This window comes from Semicossyphus pulcher, unplaced genomic scaffold, assembly GCF_022749685.1.
Source record: "Semicossyphus pulcher isolate SPU_LCO1_2020_fin unplaced genomic scaffold, fSemPul1.0.p SCAF_8, whole genome shotgun sequence".
NCBI lineage: Eukaryota > Metazoa > Chordata > Actinopteri > Labriformes > Labridae > Semicossyphus > Semicossyphus pulcher.
The window spans coordinates 21,565,665-21,590,870 of record NW_027211759.1 but is presented as its reverse complement, the minus strand read 5'-3'; the positions used below and the strand labels follow the sequence as shown (position 1 = coordinate 21,590,870).

The 25,206-nt window shown below is 43.7% G+C and overlaps 1 protein-coding gene across 2 annotated transcripts in view; it reads right to left on the bottom strand.

The window, feature by feature from the left end:
* Positions 1–25,206, bottom strand: part of brsk2a (BR serine/threonine kinase 2a) — a 194,728-nt gene that overhangs the window by 53,812 nt on the left and 115,710 nt on the right. For both annotated transcript variants that reach the window (XM_069685877.1, XM_069685876.1), the window contains exons 3-4: positions 3,487–3,572; positions 373–513 (exon numbers count right to left, since the gene is read on the bottom strand). In XM_069685877.1, the coding sequence (XP_069541978.1) occupies positions 373–513; positions 3,487–3,572 (227 nt within the window). The remainder of the gene's footprint in view (positions 1–372; positions 514–3,486; positions 3,573–25,206) is intronic.

The window sequence follows — 25,206 nt, the reverse complement described above, 5'->3', positions numbered from 1 at the left end:
CAATATGAAGTTCTCTCACTCCTGTAATCTCCATATTGAATCACTGGTTTGAAAACCAAGCAGCACTCCAAAGCTATGAATAAACTGATTGAAATTTAGATGGTAGATTCACTTCGGGAGAATTCATTACTTAGCAACCCACATTATTTGTTCAATGTTGTATGACAACCAATTTGACTTTGTTACACCTCCTGGGGACGGTTGTTTATTTTTACTTTTTTAAATTATTTGATGGATTTCTGCAGATGGTGAATTTGTCTTTTATGGTTTTAACCCCAAATAACTCTAATATGTGGAACCTGTGGGGTTCATAAGTCGTCTAAGGTAGTGTTGCATGGTGTTGCATTGAGATTCAGGTTCGATTGCACTTACCATATGGAATGACTGTGGCAAAAATCCAGCGCAGACATGATCTGTCTGAAGAATTTCCTGGCCTCTTTAGGTGTTAACCTGCCTTTCTTCACCAAGTAGTCAAACAGCTCACCACCGGACACGTGTTCTAGCACAAGGTACCTTTGAGACAGAGAGAGGGAGAGAAGATGAAACAAGGACAAAAACAGAAGCTCTGCTACACACATAGAAAAGACAGATTTGACTTGTAGGGACAGGAAGAGACAGCCTTGTTCTCTTCTGAGCCTTCAGAAAGGGCCCTGAAGAAACTGAGGGACCTCCGAGGTCTGAAATGAACAGAAGCATTGTGGGAAAGATGGCTCCCTCACAGCCATTTTACATAGAAAAAACACCCAGGATCTCCCCAAAGTCATATCCTGTTGACTGTTTGTTTTTCATTCTGTCACATGAAAGCTCTCCCCAAAGTACGAGAGTGAAACATGCAGACTGTATACGTGAAGGGTTCTGATATAGTATACACTCTGACCTCCAATGGGACGCATCAGAGGCGTGATAGAGCTACATTACGCTACAAAAAGATGGAAAAGTTGACAGAAGGGATTCAGGAGCTTTTGAATTCTGCTAAGGTACAGACACTGTAAGCTCCTGTGACAGACTGTCTCAGCACTCGCTTAATCAAGGCAAAGAGACAAAAGACATCAAAGAAAACACATACTGGAAAATCCTTTTAAGTTCCTCTCTGTATACATGTGTTGTAATTCTGTCTTTTACCTTCCTCAAACATTCATACATCTTCCCTGCCATCACGTATCTTAAGCTGGCCTTTGAGCTTGTGTGGTTTGGCCCGCAGAGAAGACAGTCTGCTCCGCGCCTCCGAGGGGACAGGGATGAGATAAATCTCTGCTGACCCAGGCCTAAAGCTGCATCTGTGGGCTGAAAGCCAACGGTGCCGTGCTCCTGCTCCGTACCGGCCTGCTCGTATATCCTGCGCTGAAACTCCCTCCATCTTCACTTGGACAAATTGAAACTCAGACAGGCGGTGAAATACTCTCTCATCTCTCTCTCTGCTGTGGATACAGTCAGTGTGTCTACATGCAGCCCTCCAATTGTACTGATAACCACGAGGCACTTCTCAGGAACTACTCCACCAATTAAACTGTGGTGTGATAATTTCTGTGGCTCTTGAGGGGGATCTTTCTAAAAGCAGGGTGTGGATTGTGACCTGAGTAGGCTTTAACCAGGCGGGGACGGCCTCATAAAAAGTAGTTGTGAGATCAAGCACATTTAGAGCTCAACCCGTACTCTGGTGAGGATATGTGGCACAGATTTGGACTAATCCTGTTTTAATCCTTCTCTCGCAAGTACCCCAACTTAATGGAAGTGCAATACTAACTCACTGGAGTATCACCAAAATGTAACTGCAATATACTTGGCTCCTACTTTGCTCTTTTTGTCTTGCATGTGTTTCTATTTTCTTTTCCCTTTTTTTCCTGCAGAAAACCTAAAATAAAAACGAACCATTCATAATAGCGCTGTTACAAATCTACTTATTGTGTTCTCTTAGAGCATCAAGCTCATTTTCAGCAACCACTTTTCATTCTCTGGGGCATTATTTACATTAACATCATGATGTGATCGTTCATTCATCTCTAGCATGAATAAAATATCGTCGGCCCATGCATCAAACTCTATCCACTTCCCCCTCACCTCTTGTACTCACACACCAGTTTAAGCAGCTCGTTGTAGGTTCTGTGCCAGCAGCATAATAAATCTAAAAGCTCTGGGACTGCTGCCTCAAATCGCGCTGCACGTCTATCAATTATTGTACTTAAAGTGGAGACACCTGAATTGAAACAATATTAACTCTAAATAACATCCCTGATGTGAGGCATGAATATAAAGCAATTTTCTGTGATGTCACTAGTGACCAACTGTCAAACGTGATGAAGCAATGGGCACCAAATGTGATTTTAATAATCCAATTACAGGATGAATCCCAATATTCTGCTCTTCCTATCATCTTAACGGATGACATGTACAGGACTGCGTGTCCGATCCTGTTTGGCCTGTAAGCTCAAGATGAGAACTAATTGAATCCAGTTGACAAACAGTCCCTCTGTGGATCAAGAGGGCGACGATAAACTGCTGATGGGCTTGTCACTCACCACAGTTAAAGTTAGCTAATAGATTTATGTGTGTGCCTGCGTGTGCATATGTGTGTAGCTGCTGCTGCAGAGTAATGCTGATGCCACTCTCCATGGCTAATGTTGCTTAATGCATTGGTGTTGCCTTTCTGATAAGCGTGCCATGGTGTTTACATTACGGAGACTTCCTCTCCCTATTAGCAGTCCCCTGGCGTGCGCGACCAAATTAAACGCTTCATGCCAATACAAATGGAGCATCCGCCCCCCTAAGGGTATCAGTGGTAGCCTCCAATCACAATACACCAATCACAACTGCTCTGTGGGCCGGTATAATGATCTAAAGGCTGTTCTGGCATTCTAATAGATCATTTATGTATGATTAAAGGGCCAGTTCGCCGATTTTCAACCTCAGTCCTATCATGCTATTATGGGGAGCTAATGCCATTATGGTAGGAATAAATGACGATTCTGCTCTGTGCTTTTGGAGGATGCTGTCTGCTTCTCCAATGGGCCCTGGAAAACCTCCGCCAGACTATGTAAAACGTGTCATCTGGCGGAGGCCAGGGAGCTTGCTAAACTACACTTCCTCAATCTAGGACGCCCGCCTCAGATGTCATGTCTCGTTCAAAATCGTCAAGTTTGAAATGTAGACTGCAGACCTGGAGATTTTTTAGACGATCCACCGGTATTTTCTAGTTGTATTTCAGAGTTTGACCGCTCTGAGCCATTGCCTGCAGCGTCTCTCGCTGGGCTGTTCCTTTCAGAGGGAGGGGCAAAGTGCACGCTGGGTGTTGTAGGAATGTAGAATGGGTGAAACCACGAGCTGTTTGTACAACTTTCTCCACAGCTATGGCTCCAATTTCCAATATCATTGCTTCTATTGATTACAGAGAACACCAGCTTTGACTGACAGGGCTTTGACTTGGCTTTTTCCAGGGGCTAATTGCTCCTTTAAAGAAAAACTGATACAGAATCCTCTGGGAATACTTACAAGTATTTTTTATTTTCGTAGACGTCATGTAGCTTTAAAACGTGCGGGTGTTCTATGAGCTTCAGGATAGCTATTTCTCGCTCCACCTGTGTGAGAGAGGGACAGACAGGGGAAAGGGGAAGAAGAGAAAGGGAGAGAGAAAGATTTGATTAGTTCAACTTTAACACAGTTATGTTCTTAAAAGGATAAATTGTCCTAATCCGCCCTCTTGAACTGGAACTTTCCTCTCACTGCTGCCGAAACTGAAGTACCAGGGAGACAAAAAAAAAACACCTGTGATGAGCTCTTAGCAGTCGTTTTTGTTGAGGTTACCTGTGAAGGTCATTGCTAGAGAGACAAATCTGTGAGGCAGCAATCTCTAATAACACTTCACACAACCAGCACAAGGGCTTAAGAGGAATAAGGAAACCAATGGAAGGAGCTGACTGGCACTTTCTCCTGGCAGAGAGGACAGAGATAAGCTCTGACCACACTCTGCTTGGCATCCAGGCCAGCGAGCGCTGCTATCTCGGCTGGAAAATATGGTTTGCTTTGAAAACTGAAGGAAAACAGGTTGTGTTTGTCTTATCTAACAAAAACTGTGTCCTCTCCTCGCTCACAAAGCAAGCCTTCCTGTATACTTTGCAATCACATTTCATAATCCGGTGGTTTGCCTCAGGTGAACACAACTCAGCTCTGTGAGACAGGAAACAAGAAGGGAAAAAAAACCTGTCAGAGTGAGACATCCCACATTTGAGCATTTCTGTCCACTAACAGTACAGCCTGTGGGTGAAATAGGGTCGAGGTGTCCACTCAGGTAAATCAATGTCTCCCAGAGGAGGCTTTTTTTTTCCCTAGATGGTGACTGTTCATACAACGTTATGTCCAGAACAAGAAGGCAGCTGAGTCCACACAAGTTTCTAAGTTCTGTTTTTGCTGCTGCGAGACATTTGAAGCGCGCTGTGAGACCGGTGAGAGCTGAAATTCACCAAAATCGAGCAGATCACTTTGGATTTGTGTCAGCATCTCCGGAGGTTGTCGTCAGCATGTACAGCTGCCACTGAAAATCAGCATGGAGCCCACTCCGACAGAAGCCACCGCTAATCTCCAGCCCCCCGTGCTCCTCTCCTGCACCGCTCTCTCTCCCGCTTATCTGCTCACCCTTCTCCTTCACCTTTTTTTGTTCTCCATCTCCTCCACCCTGTGTGCCTAGCTTTGAATGACAATGATGGAGATGAAAGGACAGTGTGAGTTAAAGGCTCCTCTGCCTCATCTCAATCTCATCAAAGTCAATTTCACTTTGTCACTTGCCTGTGACAGCCTTCACGCTGCTTTAGTGTCACACTCGTCGTGACTTAGCTTCATGAACACTCATGTGGAATAAAGTCAGAGCTCTGATCTGTGGGCTAACTGTGTTTTTGTTAAACTCCCACAAAGGTGTTTGCTTGACTGGGTGTAAAATCAGGTCCTCCCCCTTAATTATGCTCTCACAATGTTTTTCATTTCAGAACAGCTTCTTTTGGTGATTACTGTCAGCACAGGTAGCTATTGTTCCCTTTTGATGAATGTTTCTGCAGCATTCCAGTCCCCACTCCTTATCAAGAGCAACATGTTGATAAAAACCTGCTGAATTAGCTTACATTCACCTACTGAAGTGGGGAAACTCAATGCAGTGTGGATGCTCTTTATGCTGCAGCCAAGAGAAAGTCATGAGAGAATATACAGCTAATAAAGCTAGGCACACAGCTTGTCTAAAAAGGGTAAAGTGGTAAAGACGTAATTAGCATTAGCATGGAGAGTCCGTGGGAGTTACGGCTAGGCTAATCAGGGCTAATCCAGGGACTAATGAGCGCTATCAGCAGCCATACACTGTGCCACTCTCTCACCTGTGGCTGAGGTGCGTTGTTAAGAATGAACCCTTAGAGGCTAGCTAGCTAGCTGGCAGCAGGGCTCCCTGCAGAGAGACTAATGCTAGCCAGGACTCAGGGAGAGATGAGCTGTCGAAATGCTACAGAGCCAGCAGCTGGCTTCCTAAGCTTCCTCTAAGCGCCTCCTTTTAGTTAATTGAAATAAGAGAAATGAGGCTTAATGTGGAGACTTAACTGTACAACTGCCTGCTTATTGCAAGATTAGCTGTTGATTAACTCGCTAATGTAAATCTATGAAGCAACCCTTGCTCTTTCTAGCATTATACAGTGTGACAGTTTCATTTAATAGCCGACAATTATCCCTTACAGCCCACCTGTAATAAGTTATGTTCTGTTTCTGTGCATGGGTTATTTTACTACTGCATGGAAAGCTCGACACAAAGTGACCAACTGTTCTCTCACTCCCTAACACACACATCCGACGCCTCATGCTAGTGTAAATGCCAGGTGGCCGTCCTCTCCTGGCCTGGCTCCTGTACATGGCTTCACACTCTCTCATTAAGTTTCACATCTGTGAGTGTGGACAGTTCTCTCCGCGCCTCCATGGCACTTCATTAAACCTTTATTAGCAGGCGCTTGGACACCATTTCCACATTCATATATAGACAGATGGACAGGTGGTCAGATGAACACACACCTACTCTTTTTATCTTTCTTCTTCCTATGCTCAGGAGGTCAGTGTAAAGCGACTTCGCTTGATGTTTGGGGGTTACATGAGGTAGAATGGGTTGAAAAACAGAAAAAGAGGTCGAACGAGATCGCAAGACTGACACTAATCCAAATTGGCTATTTGACAGAGGGAGATAATTTGTCTTGTAAAGCAGCTACAGTGGTTATCTTGTGGAGTGGACATCATTAGCTGAAAATGTCGGTTTGTGGACGAGCTGATTGGCAAGGCTTTGACCCACGGAGTTTCCCATCAGTGGCAGTTCCTGCCACAGTAGTGGATCAATAGGTCAACTGTTGATTCCTGTTCAGGGTTTAACAACAAATACACCTTTCCCACCAAAATTAGCACGTTGACGCAGGTTTTTCAGACTTGGGAAGACCTGTTTATAGATGCCGATTGTCTTTTTTCCCACTGCCAGTGGAGTATACTCCTGTCAGTGAAGGAATCGCAGAAGTTACAGACGGAGCATAGCATCACGCCGGAAAGGGGGCGGAGATTAGCGCGTCGACACAGGTTTTGTGTTCCCATCAATGCCGATCAGAGCTGAGGGGATAATTACCCGGGTCTACTGCAGAGTCATTTGTAACCTTAGCGGGTGTTAGCAGGTGTTTTTTGACCAGTGGGAAAGCGGCTCAACAAAGCAAGCAAAATAAGCAACACACAACTCGAAGCTGTGCGATGAATAATGAAACAGGACTTCCTCAAACCTCGCTCCAGGAAACAGTTTTTTAATCTTTCAAATTAAAAGCTGGAGCACTCGTTTCTTCACCCTGGAATTTAAATTTGATGATGTTGTATTTGAAAGTGTGTCTGATGTGATTTATTACATGTAATTATGTTGTAATTTGTAGGTGCAGATGGTGCTTTGTAATGGAAGAGTGAAACAAGCGCATATGCGAGTGAGGTAAGACGGGAGCTACAGAGATAGATGAGGGAGAGTCGTCACCGTTGCTCACACGTGTCATGAGAGCCAGTTTAGCATAGCTCCATCAGCTCGCTATTGATTCTTTAAATTACAGCCCTGGATCTGAGTGGCTGAACGGACGAGCAAACAAATGACTGGTGACATCAATAGTTTCATCACCGTGGCTAAGAGTCCAGTAATCGAGGACGGGGGATCAGAGACGGAGACGAGTAACAACAAAGACGCACAGAGATTAGATTCATGTCACACATGTCGCAGAGAAACCGGCCCAAAATCCCACAGGGGAAAATATTGGATCACAGGCTCTGTCATCTCTCACTCTCCACTTATTGCATCTCGCCCTCTTTTTCTCTCGCCTTTCTCTCTTTTTTTTCTCTCATGCACACAGAAGGAAAACAGACATTTCTGTCACCTCCCCCTGGCAGCGGGTGAATGGTCCCTTGATACTGAGATCTGAGGATCAAAGTCAACAGTGCAGCCATGTGTGTCAGATTAAAAAAAAAAGAAAAACGGGGGGATGGCTATGCTAACATGGGAGCTACAGTGCATGCAAGAGCTGGATGCTGGATGGAGAGAAAAAAAGACAAGAGAGGAAGGACCAGAGAACGGGAGAGGGATGAAGCGTAAGCCGTGTAATTCTCTGCGATGGAGAAGAGTAAAAGAGAAATGTAGAGGAGCCAGACAGAAAGAGAGCACAGTGGCAGTGCCAGCTCCCCCCCCCCCTAGTGTTGCAGCCTCTTTTGTTGCTAATTAACACAACACGGGGAAAGGATAACCTTTTAAGCAGTGCCATGCACCAAACAGCCCACGGAGAGGGAAATGATAACAGCTAAGGGGATGAGGCAGTAATGTGAGGAGCTGAAAGCATGTGCCAATCAGGAGAAGGAGAGAGAGCAGTCCACCTACATGGATGTGCTTCACAGGACAGACAAAAAAATCTGGGTCAGCTGACAACAATGATTATTTGGAGCATGTTACTAGAAAGGTTTTGATTCAGGGAATTGTAATGTGCAAATTCATAAACTACTCTCTTATGACTCACTGTACTTATGGTTAGTAAATTACTGTATATTTCCAACAGGAGACAGTTTGTCCGACTGATAATCTTCCAATGAGACCAGCTCCTTTAGTTTAGTAAGGGAGCAGCAAACTCCTTTTCCCCCCAGTTCAGTTCTGACCTTTGAGACAGACAGTAAGAACAGGTCCTGGGACCGAAGATTGTAAGCTCCTGCACTCTTCTGACTGATATAGTTTAGAAGGTACGAGGGAAGCATACCTTAGATAGATTTGATATAGATACCCATGATACACAGTGTCCAGAGCATGTAAGCTTTGAGAAGAGGCGTGCATGTATAAAACATCATCATAGACCAGCACAGACATAAAAGATCTTATGGCTCTGTTCCTTTGCGAGAGCAGTTATCGTTCTTTGGTCAGACTTGCGAACGTGCCTGCACTCTATTCTCCCGTGTCAACACGCATATTTAAAATTCCGCGCTTTTACATTTTAAAAGGAAACAGCAGAATAATGTAGAAACAATTAATGATTTGCCAATAATTTGGTGACATGATTCCGCTGCACGTGACCTGGTGTAGCTGGGTTGCAGCTGAAAAAAGCTGCCGGCATAAAGGGGAGTGGATCTCGGACGGGCAGGGAAATTTGGGCACGACTATAAAAAGAACGGCTCTCACCTACGACTCGGCTCCCGTCGTTCGCACCAAAGAGCCGGGAGGCATGACTTGTACTGTACTGCGATGTTGCTCCCATTTCCGCCCAGCGAAAGCATTTGTTTTACCACAGGCCATGGCAACCACAGACTGTTGATGGCAACTTTGAGGAGCGGTGTTGTGAGACTTGTGTGTCGTGACGTGTCGTAACGTGTGGCGCAGGTGCATGGCATTATCAGAGACGGTCGGACGGACGGTTTAGAAATGAGACTCCAGATGTTGTAGAGCATCTTTAGTGTTCATTTTAAAATGTATTTTAAAATTGTAATCCTGCTAGTAATCTTCTGTATCGGTCATCTAATTAGCTTACCACTTTTTTTTTCTGTAACTGTAACTAATACAGTTGCTTTTTTGTATCCTGCTTGTTCTCCCCAATCCTGTTTGATTTAAGCTTTAGCATATGAAACTCATTATAAAGTTGCAAGGAGAAGAGTGTTGTAGATACACACACCAGATGACATGTGGGTGATGGAGGAGTAAGGTATGGATGGGGTGACGGCCAGACAGAGGGGGAGGCGGCTCCGCCTGTCAGTGAGCAGAATGGGAGGAGACAGCACAGCGTGGCGACTGGCTCACAGACAAAAGCAGTCAGCTCATCTTCCATTCATACATGTGACATGTGGACACATTAACGCCTGATGCACACACACTGTACACACACACACACAGCCACCTCCATCCATCCATCTATCCATCCATATGTCGGTCAGTGAGCCAGTGGGGCAGAATCAGTATTTTCTGCCAGGAGCAGAGGGTCGCCAAGCTGGTGTGTATGCATGCATATGTGTGTGTATATGTGTCTGTGCTTACACATGCATGTAAAAGGCTGCACAGCGCTTTATGTCAGTCTTTGCAGCCATGAGGGAAGGACATATGTTTCAAGGGCAAACACACACACAAAGGCGCCTCGTAACACCCCGCAGAAAAGACATTTGACACAAAGAGCCAAGGTGTGTATTCACGCACTCTTCCTGTACTCTGTGCAGGGCACGGCCTCTTTCTTCAAGATGACATTAACATGTGTTCCTGGGAGGACCTGCTTATCCAAAATTGGTTTAGAAATTGACAGAGACAAGGCTCGGAACGACGGATTTAAATGTATGTGCTGAGGGAGCGTGTGTGTTAGGTAGCTGCGTTATCTGCCACTTCTGAGCTATTCCCACCGAGAGCAAAGCAAAATAAAATCATATTTGTACGATTTCATTCCAGTCAAAGTCGTTGAACTGCAAAAAAAAATCCTGCTCTTGCTTCCATCTTTCTCTGTTTATCGTTTTTTCCCTTCACCCTGTGGACCTCACAAACACACAGACGCACGCGCACGCAAGGACACACACGGAGCGCAGCAGGTTTTTCTGATAATCACTGTATCAGTCATCCTTTGTGAGGAGGAGGTAAATTCCCTACACGGGGGAGTTTGATCAATGCCACAGACATGTAAATCGATGTGGACATAGTCTCTGCTGGCTGGCTAGTTCTTATCCTTTATCCATCTCCCACCCGTTCAAAATCGCACTCATTACCCTTCCCATCCAAGACCAATTCTGCCACCACTCCTCCTCCTCTTCCTCCTTCTCCTCCATCCTTCATTTATTCTCACTTTCTCTCATTCTATCTCTCTAATCATGTCTGCGATGTGTGCCCGGGTTGCTGACATATCCATCAGGCTGCCACTTAGACCGGGGACAGGCCACATCATTTCACAGTAACAGACGTGTCCCTGGATAACCTTGGTCGTAATAGAGTCTAATGGCAGAGGTCTTCCACGACTTGAGGTCAAAGGTTATAATCATGAACCTCTTCAAATCTCCTGATGGGTAGGATGGAGTGGGACGGCCGTGTGTGTGTGTGTGCGTGTGTGTGAATGCATGTGATAACCATCTGCAGGATGAGTGATTTATCAGTGACGGGCAGGCGGGCGGTGGCGCCCTTTGGCAGCCATGTTTTTGTGTCGGCCGTCTGAAGTGTCTTTTTGTCAACTGGCCCATTCTGTCACTCACTCCCAAAGAAAGACATATTTCAGAAAATGGATTGTTAAGGTGACCTTGGACTGTGATGTGAAATGTGGATTAATGAACTGGTTTGCACAGACTACAGAGAGAGCACAGAACAGAACGTCACGATTAGATCTGAACGTCACATATATCTGTTATAAAAGTGTGAACCTAATAAACCTGCAGTCGCCTATATTTGCACGAGAGGTTTATTTAATTCTTTCTAATGTGCAGCACAGAAAGATTGCACTGGATGCTGGAGAAAGTTGTATTAAATGTCATTTTAAGCTTTATCTCGCAAGAAGGCAATTTTTGCTGTCAACCTTAAATTAAAATGCTTCTGCTGTAAATTTGAGGGATTAAAATATTGCATTCTATTTCAATTACACAAGACCAGAGACAAGATCACATCTTTAGAAGAGAACACAATTAAAGGAATAGTGGGGAATAGTGGAGTAGCTTAGCATCATTTACAGTTAAAAAAAAACATTTTTCTCACACTGGTGCTCTGTGCAGGCCCTCAAACAGCCTCTGCCTGAAACGACTCATTCAGCTCTGTCCCTTTAAGAAACCCCGCCCCTACAAGCCCACTCTCTTCTGATTGGCCAGCTCCCCGAAGCCTGCTGAGAAAAAACTGTGTGAAACCTGACGTCAGTGTTTCCAACTTAGCTACTTTCTCGCTAGAATCAGACCCTCTTGGCAACTTTTTTTCTAGAAAAGCAACTAGCGACAAATTTAGGGACTTTTTCAGACCAGTGAAATATATTATATTGTAATTCATTCCCATGTTTGCTGCTGAGCGTATTCGCAGTACATGGCTCCTCTGCCAACAGCTCAGAGTTGCTCACAACCACTAAGCGTTATGCAAATTAATAAATGATGATGTCGGCAATATGCAAAATAGCGTATGATGTCATTTGGAGACTTCTAGCGACTTTTGGAGCTAATGCTAGCTACTTTAATTGGAAAACAGTTGGCAACACTGCCTGACATTTACAGCAAAGCCTGGGGATTACTCCAACATACTTTTACCTACAGATTTGAACCTTCACCCACGTTTAGTCTGGACATCCAAGATTGTGACATTATATATATGTCTTAAAATGTGAAACAGCATAATAGCCCCTCTTTAAACATTCCAATTGTGATGTTCGCATGCGCGATAGTCACACTGCAGGACGTGCGAAACACGTCAAGCTGCTACTTCATTGTTACTTGATTCAAAATTAAACTCGCCTGCTTCTCGCTTTCATGACTAATTTATAGAAAAAGTCCATCTGCTCTTCATCGGAGCACAGAGATAACTGACCGCTGTGCAGCAGAGTCTGTTTCACCTGCCTGTAAACTGTAAACATGCGCGTGACACTACTGTCGTCACAGCTCCTGTCGGCGGGATGATCGAGGCAGACGCTCCGTTACATGAGGCACCTCATCCCAGAGCTAGTTAACGCGATGGCCACAAGTGCCGCAGAGTGTTTCGCCTATTTTTAAAAGTCAATTGTTTATATGGAAACACACAGCATTTGTCTGGTATAATTTCCTGTTTTGTTTTTTTTAAATCGCAATAAATATAGCAGAACAAAAAGTTATCAAAATGTTAGTTTTTCCAATAACCTTCAGCCCGATAAAACTGACATGTAAAGTGGAAGCAAGCTGCTTTTAAAGTTCTGTGCAAACAACTTCCACAAAGAAAGTGTGTAATGAGTGAGTAATGAAGATGATTTGGTGCAATAATTCAGGTGGACAGCAGTGATTAGCTAACAGTAATTCACTCATTCAGCTCATTATCTCCACATATGAATACACGGCCTGTTCATTGACACATGAGCTTGTCAATAGTTAGCGAGGAAGAGGAGTCGATACCGGAGAGAGAGAAGGTCAGCAGGTAAGGCTGGTCAACTGGAAAAACCCAAATTAGCTTGAAACTTTGCAAATAAGTTCAGAATGGCTCCAATAATGTAATCAGGGAGTTCTTTTAGCTGCTGTGCTCGTTAATTAGGCCTCACACTCAGTGTTACATAAAAGGAAATTCTTGTGCTCTGATTGGATGAAGTCTTAATTAACCCTAAGGATGAAAAACCTCGTGAAAAAACATACTGCGCCTTTATATGCTTGGGTTTGTGCTTTGTGTGCATGCACGGTGTGTGTGAGAGAGAGACAGAGAAAACATGTTCGTCAGAGTGTGTTAGCACAACAGAGTCATTAGCAAACAATCCCCACAGGGATGGAGATGAAGGAGCTGATGAGGTTGAAAGCGTCTTGCTTTAGATGTTCAACAGATTGACCGCAAAAGCACAAATATGCATCAAGATGTGTCTCCAACTCATTAACACTGCAAAGCGTGAAGGAATATCACTGTTTATTTGCATCAGATAAAATTGGTACATTTCTGCTTGATGCACAAATTAATGTAGCGTGTGCACAAAGCCTTTGGAAGCTGGTTAACAACATTATCATAATCAAGATTTAATAGGGAGGGATACCATAGATGTAACTCGAATTCAATGAGCCCATGGATAGACCTCTAACTCATGTGTTTACAAAGTAGACCAGTCTTTGCTGCAGCCAGAATATAAGTAGAGGTTTTAGTAATCACCTAACTAGTGGTAGTGTAATGATAATCTTTTACCTAATCCTAACTTAAACAGTAAATTCTCAATCGAAGGTATTGTGATATAAATTGTTCAATGGAACAGCAAAACATCTATGCAAAGTCAATTTAATCCTTCATTACCGCAAGGGCAAGCTCAATTGTGGGAGTGGTAGCTTGCCGCGGCACATCTGGTAGCTACCAGAAGCTGTAGTTGCAGTTCCCGTGGCTGCCAGGATGTGGCAGTAACAGCACCTACTGGCAGTTCCGCTGGCAGGTCCTTGCAGCCACGGGAACTGCCACTAAACCTCTGGCAGGTCGCGGTAGCTACTGGCAGGTCCTGGCAGCAAGTTATCACTACCACAATTGAGCTTGCCCTCTCAGAAACAATATATTGCGGGTTGCATTTTGTACTTGTTTATGTAATTATCTGTAAATTGCAGTTTAAGCAGTGAGATTAGAGCAGGATAAACAAATGAAGATGATAAATGACAATGAATTTTGGGCACCATTACCAGGAGTGTGCCTCATGCATCTTCAGTCTGGGACTTAGTATCTGTGTGTACATATGTGTGTGTAAGTGTGTAAGTATGTAGCGTTGTAGGCAGTGCTTTTCTGGACATGCTTGACCACAAGCTGCGGTTCACCCCACAACCCTGCCTGCCTGATGTGAGACTATTATAGATGAAACCCTGCAGCGAGAGGACAGACAGAACCCTGGGGGGAGCCGTGTGTGTGTGTATGTGTGTGTGTGTGTGTGTGTGTGTGTGTGTGTGTATGTGTGTGTATACTTCTGTGTGTGTGTGTGTGTGTGTGTGTGTGTCTTTGTTGACTCTGAGCAACTGGTCATGGAGCTGCCATTCAAGGTGTCATTTATGGTAATTGGAACGAACGCACACAAACTAGTGCACACACACTTTCCATGCAGTATGTAGTGGCAGTTGCAGTGATGGCATGGAGTATGTGGAGACATATCACAGTATTGCTGTTGCCAGTAGGATGACAATTGTAACGAACTGTGACAGACGTCATTGTCCATCAGTTACACCACTGCAAAGCTCTGCCACAGAACCACATACAATATAACTCACACACTTACTTCTCTGTAGGATTTTTACCTCAGCTTCTTCGTATGCTAATGAAGATGAGGGCAAAGTGCTGCAGGCTCATATCTCACATTAAGGCCAAAAACAAAGGAACAAAATCCCTCATAACACAAACTGATATGCGGCCTGCTTGTGTCTTTAAACAGAAGCAGTCTGGTAAAAAAATAAACAGATGACAAAGACAGATTTGAAAGTAAAAATGGAGCACATTTCTCCTCTCAAGAGAAAGTGATGCACCTATTCAATTATCAGTCCCTACTCAAACAAGACAGATAACAGTTGATCACAATACCCAGAGGCTGAGAAGAAACACTCACAAAATACACCTCAGTGGGTCCACAGGTAGTATAAAGAGGTAAGAAATCCCAGCGCAAAACAAAGAAATAAACAAAGCCGTGCAAAATAAAACTTCGCTGATCTCCCCGTGAGAGCGCCACTCCGCTTAAGGTTCGATGAATTGGATAAGATGTGCCCTACGCTCACAAAGGAAAGCAACACCAAAGTAAAACCAAATAAAAAAAGAAAATGAAGCTTTCTCATCTTCTGACAACGCAGCTGCTTGTGCCTTTGAAGAGGAGAAACAAATGCCATCGGTTTAGACGTCTGTCTGTCTCCTGTCGAGCTCAACGGGGGATCCTGCTACATCTTCTGCTCCGCTGTGCTCCATTTCATTATTTCATCCGTTCCCATCTCTGTTTTATCTCGATAAGACGTTTGAGAGGGAAAATCAGCCAAATCAAACTTGGATGAGCTTTGTCTCCACGGTGAGCTTCGGCATTAAGACTTTAACACGTCTCTCCAGGATGTCTTAGATCGCAAAGTCTTGAACAGAACTGTGAAAAAGTCAATGTTTGGAGTCGACAGTCAATGTGTGTTTAGCATGTAACATAATGTAGCACAGGTAGGGCTGAACGCTAACATTTCTTCAGAGTCTTAAAATCAATTCCCTATTTCCTTTTCAGCAGAGCTTAACCGACACTTAATGAAGATATTGGGAAAAAAATGAATATACATTGATTGATTGAATGGTGGTTAGAAACCAAATAAGGAAGTAGAACTTTGAGTGACCTTCAAATTGACTGATAACGGACAGAGGGATTTTTTTCAGGTGTAACAGGTTCAGGGAAATCCATATTATTTGGGTTCCTTGAGAAAGCTATAATTGAGAGATAAACTATGTGACAGAAGAGGGACCGATTTTTCTGCAAGGTTACATTCAAGAGGTCGACTGTATTTGATTTCATTAGTGGTGTAACGGATCATTGTTTATCCGTGATCCATACAGATCACTCCCCATGGTTCGGAACGCATGTGATCCGTGGACCGATGCAAAGTTTAACATCATGATGTAAAATTTTTTGCTGTTTTTTGAGTTGCAGTGAAAACAGACAAGACTGAGTGTTGTGTTTGATCGTCATTAGTAATGATTAGAGGTGTCAGGCGGACGTGAACGATACTGCAGAGATGCCGTGGCAGAACCTAATCACTTCAACAGTTTGGGGGGAGAAAACGTTCACAGAGCGGCTGCTGCAAGACTGGGTTGGCAAGTTAGTTTAAGGGGGCTTTCACATCAGGGACCCGGGCCCGGATCTGAGTACACTAGACCCCAAAGTCCAGTTCAATTGATAAGTGTGAACACTTGAAAAGGTGGTCTCAAGTACAGTTCATGTGTACTTGGGTACGGTACGCATCAGGTGTGAAAAGCTAACTGTACCAAACCATGGATGTGAACTGCTTTTTATAATGTCTTCTCCGAAATCCGTGTATGTGCGCAGCACCGCCGATCTCATTCTCTGAACTGCACGGCCATGACTGATAGTACCGTAGGAATGTAGGTGAGAGGGTCGTTCTTGAGATTTTCTTCAAAATATGAATAATACCACGCAGTAGTGCGAAGGTCGGCTCCATTTAATGGGCTTGGGATCATGTGATTAGCATGCTTTTCTACACTGGAGCGACAATATAAACAATGTTACGTAGTTGATGATACTCCTCTTCTTCTCCTTGTTTTTGAGGTGCATTACGCCACCTTCTGCTTCGGAGTCCTACCACAAGTGTACTCAGGTACGGAACGAAATTATTAATGAAAGCTGACAAGAGGGGGAGAGGAGAGGGGGGGCAACTGTACTCAGGCACGGTATGAAGGAATCGTACCAAATGTGAAAACGCCCTAAATTTGAATATTCAACAGACGTTCGACAGACGTTCACCAAAGTTTTTTACATTAAGCTGCATCTAGAAACTTTATTCAGTTTAGATGAAGAGTGACAGCTGTAGAGGAGTGTAAAAGTTATTATAGATATCCTTTTTTTTCTTGCTGATCCCAAATATGATCCGATCCGTGAATCAAAAACTGTGATACATTCCGAATCGTGAGTTTAGTGATCCGTTACATCCCTAGATTTTACACAAAGAAACTTTATTTTTAGTGCAAAAATTTGAATTTGTCCAACTTTTGATTGATGAATGACTGTATAAGTCACTGAAAGCATCAACAAACAGAGAAACAGAGTTTGTAATTCGGCTGTTTTCCTCTGCAGTCAGCCTGGTAAGATCAAACTGCGTGCTAAACCCCGGCTTCTGGCTCAGCACCGTATAAAGCTGATGGATCAACGCGCAGGGGCACAACATATGAAACCCATTTATTTCCAGCAGTGTCTGTTTTGTCTCTGTGGCAGCACTGACACGTGCACGCAAACACACAGGCACAAACACATATGCACACAATATAAAGTTAAGGAGAGTGTGTGTGTGTGTGTTGGAGACATTTCTATATCAAACCCACTCGCGGCACAACAGAGATGGGAGAGAATGGCCAATCTATAATCATTAGGAGGGAAGAGTAGAGATGGTGGAGAAAGAAAGCTACAGTGCTGTCAGCGAGGTGTCGGGATAACAAGATTAGACCTTGTGTGATTCATCTGTGGCCATGGCATCCTGCTCCTCACCCGCCCACCACCATCTCTGTCAGTTTCCACACTCAACCTTTACTCCGCGCTTTTCTCTGCACTGTTTAGCCCTATTGCTATTTTAGACACTGAGCATTTGAAGCTTGGATGCCATTGTGTCATACTGTACAACTTTCCCTCATGTTTGTTATTTAGACAACTGATATAGATGTTTGGCTCTAGTTTGCTATAAAAGGCAGAATGTATCCATATTTGGACAAGAAGTCACATATTAAAACAGCACTGATGTTTTTATCAATGAGAAAAAGTTTTCATCCTTGAATAAAGCTTTGTCCTAAAAGCTGTGGCATGATTGAACTCAGTCTTAAAAGATGAGTGTGTTTTGACATGGGCATTATTGATATTATAACATATCACCACAGATTATGTGCACTGTTTCAACTCCAATAACTAGGTCACTCTATGTCTCAAATATATCATAGCTCTATGTCTCTCGGCGCCTTCCTTGGACTTTGCTGCCTATGCCTTTTGCACCCTCATTAGCAGTCATTTTAGTGTTAACTGAATGTTTGTATTCTGTACATGTATTCTTTATATATTTTAGGGCTGCATTTGCATGAAACGATACAGTAAGTTATGATATGTTATGTTACGTTATGTTACGGTACTGTACGTTACGATATGGTGCGTTACGATGCGGTGTGTTACGATACGGTACGCTACGATATGGTGCGTCACGATATGGTGCGTTACAATGCGGTACGTTACGATGTGGTGCGTTACAATGCGGTACGTTACGATGTGGTGTGTTACAATGCGGTACGTTACGATATGGTGCGTTACAATGCGGTACGTTACGATGTGGTGCGTTACAATGTGGTGCGTTACAATGCGGTACGTTACGATGTGGTGCGTTACAATGTGGTGCGTTACAATGTGGTACGTTACGATATGGTGCGTTACAATGCGGTACGTTACGATGTGGTGCGTTACAATGCGGTACGTTACGATGTGGTGTGTTACGATACGGTTTGTTACGATACGGTACGTTACGATACGGAGCGATATGATACAAAAATATGGTACAGTACGATACACTTCAATATGATACAATACGATACAATATGGTACTGGGGGTATGATTTAATACATTGAGCAATCACAGTGTTGCAATCACAACACTGCTATGTGTCGGTCAGGGGTTTAAACAAACAATATTAACCACTGCCTCAAAACTTTACATGATAACTATTAAGTGATTATTTATACAGTTTTCTTGAGAATAAATACAAAATCAGAAAATATCATATCCCAATACTCAAGTGTATCAATATCTTCTTACAACCCAAGTAAATATGTGTGAAGTTGTATATAAATGCACCAAAGTGAGACAGACATAAATGATCTTTGTGCCGGCACAATGAAAATAGAGTTCTTGAAGTTCTTGAAGTTTCTTTCATTTCAGGCCATGTGAAATAATGCAGCTGTCTACCCTGGCTGTCGCAATGCCGTGTTGTTCTCAGCTCTTACATGCGGTGTCCTTAGCATAGCGCTTCAATTATTTGCTTCAGGGGGCAATTATACTGCAGGCCTCTCCATTTCCAAACTCAATGTCTCTCTCTCTCCATCTCTCTCAGAAACCACACTTCTCATCTGCAGTGTAATGACTGACATCAAGGACGGAGCCAGCAAACCACAAGTAACCTTGCCGTGCAAAAAAAACCCCATCACAAACAGCGTAGCTCTGTAGAGATATCTACTTCACAACACAGCCATCCGACGTGCTCTAACTTCATGTTCAGCATCTTTTCCAACCCTCTCCGCACAATGTCTTTCCTCCCCTCTATCTGCCTTCATCCTGCACTTCATCCCTCCTCTCCCTCTCTTCCTAGGCTTGGGGACAGTCGAGTGACTTTGAAGTTGTGCTGCTTCAGGAGGAGAGAGAGTCACTCTGGCTAATTAGTTGTCCTTATCCCAACAGCAGAAGCCACCACCAGCTCCCTGGCTCAGAGGAAGAAACAGAGCAGGCATCAACAGCAACTACCAACTGCTGCGTGCTAAAGATACCCTCCTCCCCCTGCTAGTTGTTAGCGCTAGCGGCTAGCAACAATTTAACTCACCCCGAGACTAAACTGCGGATTAGAGGAGTTGCTCCACTCAGCATAATGATAGGTAATATGGTGTGAAATATGGCACAGTGAATCCTCTGCTCTCGGGGGAAAGCTTGTCAGACCATAAGTTTAATGCGGTGGCGAGATTCCACTCTACGTCCATTTTTTCCACCACGTCAGCACCATCAATTTTCACATCAGTTTTACAGTAGTTGCTTTCACTGACAGAATCATAGTTTTACAAAGCATAGAGGACTACACTATTAAGGCAGAGTAGAAATATGACCTGATCTAACCATGAAATGAAAATCAATATGAAGTGCACACACAACCAGTCAAGCAGTAACTAAACTGCAAACATTTCTGCAAAGCCACATTAGGTTTAAATAAGTAATATGTTAACCTGTTTTATAAGTATGACTGAGAATTATTTTTTATGGTCAGATTTGTATCTTCTTTCCACATTAACGTTACTAACCATGTATCTCCCTGAGAGTTTTTGAGCTCACTAGTCTTTAGGTTCCTGTGGATCGTTGCTGCAGACCACCTGCTGCCCTGAACCTGCATGACTCCAACTGCTACAACCAATAATATCAGTCTTACTTTCATTATCACTATTTAAATTGTTAATGTTAATCTTAAAGCTGCTGGACTCCTACTGCTATAATTAATATTATCAGTCTTCCCCATACTATCTTTATTATCTTTCTGTCTCTCTATCCCACTTTCTTTCCCCGGTTTCTGCCTGTTAAAAGGAAGTTTTTCCTTCCCATGGTGAATTCATGTTGGGTCCCTGTAAAAGATCTAAAAGAGTACGAGAGAGTCTAGACCTGCTCTTTTGTTTTGATTTGGAGCTATAAAAATACAAATTGATTGACTGATTGTTGTATTGATGAATACGCCTCTGATTAAAATACTAAACTTGTCAATTGTAGACCTCTTTAATTGAGGCAAATATCTTCGATGGCTGCCTGTGTTATGACATTTAAAGAGCAGATCCAATCATGTTTTAAGACATAAAATGCTCTGCTTGAAATAATAAACTGTGTCTGATATGTTTTTTCTGCAAAATACATTTAATTACCTTGTAAAAATCCTCCCCAGGCAACGCCTCCTTCTCCCTCATTAAAATTGCCCAATCTGCATAGTCCCCGCCCACTACGCACATTTCCAGCCGCCCCCTCCGTCGCGAAAACAAAACACGCCTCTGCCATCATTTAGTGGCAACTTATTGAAACTTAGCTCGCTTGTAATCTTGTAATTAGCAGTCGTAACGTTAATGCTAGTAGTCAGTCGTGAAATTAAGATGACAGTTACAGCTGGCTCGTGAATCGCCGAAGTGGTTGCCATAGGTTACACATAATGATATGCATAGTGTCACCCCGTCCATCAACGGGATTGGCTCCTTAGGTTTGTGACGTCTTAAACTCTGCCAATCTGAGAACGTGTTGTTCAGCCTGTCGTTGGTACACTGCAGTTTAAAAGCAGACAGGCCCAGCCATGCTGCTTATGTTGTCCCTGATATGTCTTGTCTTACAAGGTAAAACATTTCATTTTCACTGGAGGGGGTCTTTAACATTTAGAAATGTTGCTTCGTTTTTATGTAATGAAAAACATTTTTGTGTGTAAAATGTTTATATTCACAAAGTGAAGTAGTGGGACAATTTGTTGTCTGTGTTTTGGCAGTAAAATGCTGGTCTTATTTTGGTAGCAGTGTTGACATTTTTTTAATTATACTGTATCTAGAGTTTCTCATATTTCTCTGTGTTTTGACTGAATTGTATTTCCCAGAATTCTCACGACACAGGCAGAGTTGTCACCCTGTTGTGTATACCGAAATGTTTATTTCGGTATTTTATTTTTAAGAGCGTGCAAGCAGCTGATACAGATCCCTGTATCACAACAGACAGATAGATGGACCATAATAGATCTTTCCTTTCTTATCATGTTTACAAATCGTATGTCATTAAACCTCACTGTTCTTTGTCGTCATGTATGTGGCAAAGATTTGGCCGCAGCCTTTGTGTGAATGTCACATTAATAGTTCAAGAGCAAAACACACTGACTCCTGTCAGGAAATGTGAGTAGAGACGTGGTGTACCTACTAAGGCTTCTGTGTTATCTTGTCCCAGCAGGACTTCTCACAGCATGTCCACCTCTCTCTCTCCTGAGCCTTGCTCTCTTTCGCCCTCCCTGCCTCTCCCTCTCTCAACCCTACAGCCCCCGCGGCACCGAGACATGGCAGCAAGAGAGAGAGAGAGAGAGAGAGAGAGAGAGAGAGAGAGGGCTGGCTGAGTTTCAGAAACATTAAATACTCCCTGGAGACACACACATGCCCACACATGCAGCGATGGATCTGGGCTTCTCCTTGTATCGGATCGCCACGCTCCATTCTGTTTGGCCTCAGTGCCAATGACTGCTGACATACTGTCATATGTGCACATACTGTTTATTCTCTTTCTGTCTGTTTCTCTCTCATCATTTCAAACATGTCAGGCGGCCACTTCCCACTGACGGACTCCCTTATTACTATTCAGCTAACTCCATTGTTAAAGCGTGTAAAAGAAAAAAACATTGGTCTGCACTTGCTCTTTGAAGTAGTCCAGACTCGTTCCCTGGTAACAAACTGACATAAAGTTCATAGACGAATTCATTATCCAAGACAAGTCAATGTCTTGCCCGTCCATAGTGTCCTAGCCCGTGGGGCTGTGGACTAAAGAGTTCAACATTAGTTATACAAAGTTCAACACAGCGAGCGGAGGAAAGACCTCTCTGCCAGACAGAGAGACAATTAATTCAGCCCGTCTCCTCATCCCGACAGACCCGCGACTCCCAAGGCCACTCGCTGGAAGGACAGACAGAGAGGGATGATGTGCTTCATGGAGGATGAGTTCGTGCATGGCCTGTATGTGCGTATCTGTTAGTGTATGCATGAATACATGTGTGTCGTCAGCATAGCGGCACACACACACATACACACACCTGTCCAGGAGAGTCAGATTCTCCCCTAATGGCACCATGGGGACCCAAGTTATTAGCATATTAAAAGGTGACATTTCACAGTCTGAGCCTCGCAGTGGAGTTCAACTGGATGACTCTGACAGTCTGACAGCCACACAGGCAGGACGGAGAACAGACACAGAAGAATGTGGAGAGCAACACAATGTGGGGAAAATGGCTGGAAAACAGCATCCAGTGAATGTAGGAACATCAGTATGGGTGATTCATGTCAAGTATGTCCCAAAGCTAGAGGCTACTTCAGATGACCTCACAAGAAGTGTGGTCTAATGGGTCATACCTCATTATGTTCTGTATATAGGTGCAAAGTATGTAGACTAATAAACAAATCCATACACATACTGTACACAAACACAAAGATGCTTGAACAATAACAACACCGAATACATTTTTTTGGGGCGTTGAAGCTTCGGCAGCAAGTTGACGATTGTATTCAAAGACGACGGGGGGGGGGGGGGCAGGATTACAGTCCGCATTTCGTCTCCACCTCCCAAGAGGACCGGAATCTGTTTTTGACCTGTCTTTTTAAAGAGCAACTCGGCCCCTGGAAAAAGCCACTGTCAGTCAAAGCTGGTGTTCTCTGTAATCGATAGAAGCAAAAATATTTGAAATTGGCGCCATAGCTGTGGAGAAAGTCGTACAAACAGCTTGTGGTTTCGCCCATTCTACATCCCTACAACACCCAGCATGCATTGCGCCCCTCCCTCTGAAAGGAACGGCCCAGCGAGTGAAATACTACCGTTTCGCTGCAGGCAACGGCTCAGAGTGGTACAGAATCTGAAATACAACCAGAATATACCGGTGGATCATCTAAACAATCTTCAGGTCTGCAGTCTACATTTTAAACCTGACAATTTCGAAAGAGACATGACATCAGAGGCGGGCGTCCTAGATTGAGGAAGTATTGTTTAGCAAGCTCCCTGGCCTCCGCCAGATGACGCATTTTACGTAGTCTGGTGGAGGTTTTCCTGGGCCCATTGGAGAAGCGGATAGCGTCCCCCAAAGGCACAGAGCCACATTGCGTTTATTCCTACCATGATGGCATTAGCTCCCCATAATAGCATGATGGGACTGAGGTTGAAAATCGTTCAGTTCTTTTTTTGTTGTGACAGTCGCTTCTCTGTCAGATGCTTCTCCATCGTCATCCATGGACAGGAGGAGCTCAAGTTGTCGGTTGTTAAGTGGTGACTCGACATCTCCGCATTAAACTGTTTCTGGGTCCAAGCCGCTACAAAGTCTCATATTTACAATATGCTGCAGTGCTGTTTTGTTTTTCCTCACTGTTTTAAGCGAGTACAACTAACTTGATTCATGCTAACGCTTCGTCACAGACATGCACCGTCATGATCACCATTGCAGCCGACATGCTCACAACGATAAACGTTAACCCCGGTAGCTAGCAGGATTGCAAACTCAACACGGCGAAAAGATATGGTTGGCTCTAATTTGTGTGTGTGTTAAATGTGTTTAAAATGAAAACAGTGTTGAAATAACTTTATTTATAAACAGCTAAAGAAACCCTATTTCCCTCTGGGATACCCCCAAAAACAGACTGCGACTTATATTCTGGATTTTACGGTAACTATATTCGCTTTGCATAAAGTCACTACAATGATTAATGTTGGGTTATTATTTCAAGCCAATTCTTATTTACTGGGCTTATTCTTATTTTGGAGGGGTTAAAAGGGGGACTAGGGGGATACGGATTTCTGCCGTCTATTACCATGGCAACGATTGAAGCTTCGAAGCAATCGGGTCAGCCCTAAACAACACTGCACGTTTGTTCAAAGTAAATCAAAAAAGATCTGCAAAGTCTGTGAAAAACAAACACACACATATGATCACGCACAACATTTTCGTCCAAGTATTGTTCATAACAATGTACACCCACACTATCTAAAACAAGCACAGACAGACAAACATACACACCCACACACAGATCGGTCCAAAACTAAATGCACCTCATATATTCAATGAAAAGGAACTCAATGGCCCCTGGCTTCCTCTTAATTCCATCCCTACTGACACATGCATGAACACACACCTGCTGATACAGTACACACACACACACAAACACACACACACACACACACACTAGGGGCCAGCAGTTGAGAGGAGTGTGACAATGGCTGAGTTCAGTAATTGGCTCTGAACTGCAGCTTCAGCAAAAGCCTTGGTCCTGTCGCAAACCTGTCAGAGCTTGGCATCTGTTTCTATCATTTTCCTCTGCAGGGCAGCACAATGTGAACCACCTGGGCTGGGCACATTATCCTGCCGCCTTCTCCTCTGCTGTCACATGTTACAACACCTCCAGCAGGTCCTTCTGCGACAACTAATAATACTTCTGTCAGTGCTGAGGCAACAGAAATGACCTGTCTTTCCCTCGTGAAAATATTGGACCGCACGTTGAGCCGAATAAGAAGTAGAGAGAGAGCAGCTTTCAGAGCGGGGAAACAATGAGTGAAAAAAAGTGAGGAGACATTGAACCAGCAAGAAGCTGATTAATACCGACTGTTTATCAAACAGTAATATCCGAGAACAGAGAGCTTTTCATCTAAAGTCTAATGAGGCTGCCGCAGAAGTGATGCAAAACGAAGGGATTTTCCATTTGCAGATAACCTGTACAGTGAGTAAACGCACCCGTTTCCTGCTTTCCAGCTCATAAGCAAACAATTACAGTGTGCGCTCCTCTCTGCGTGTGTCCTGTGAAAGACAATTTTCAGGTTGTAGCGTCTTGTTGTCCTCAATCTACATGCTCGCTTCAG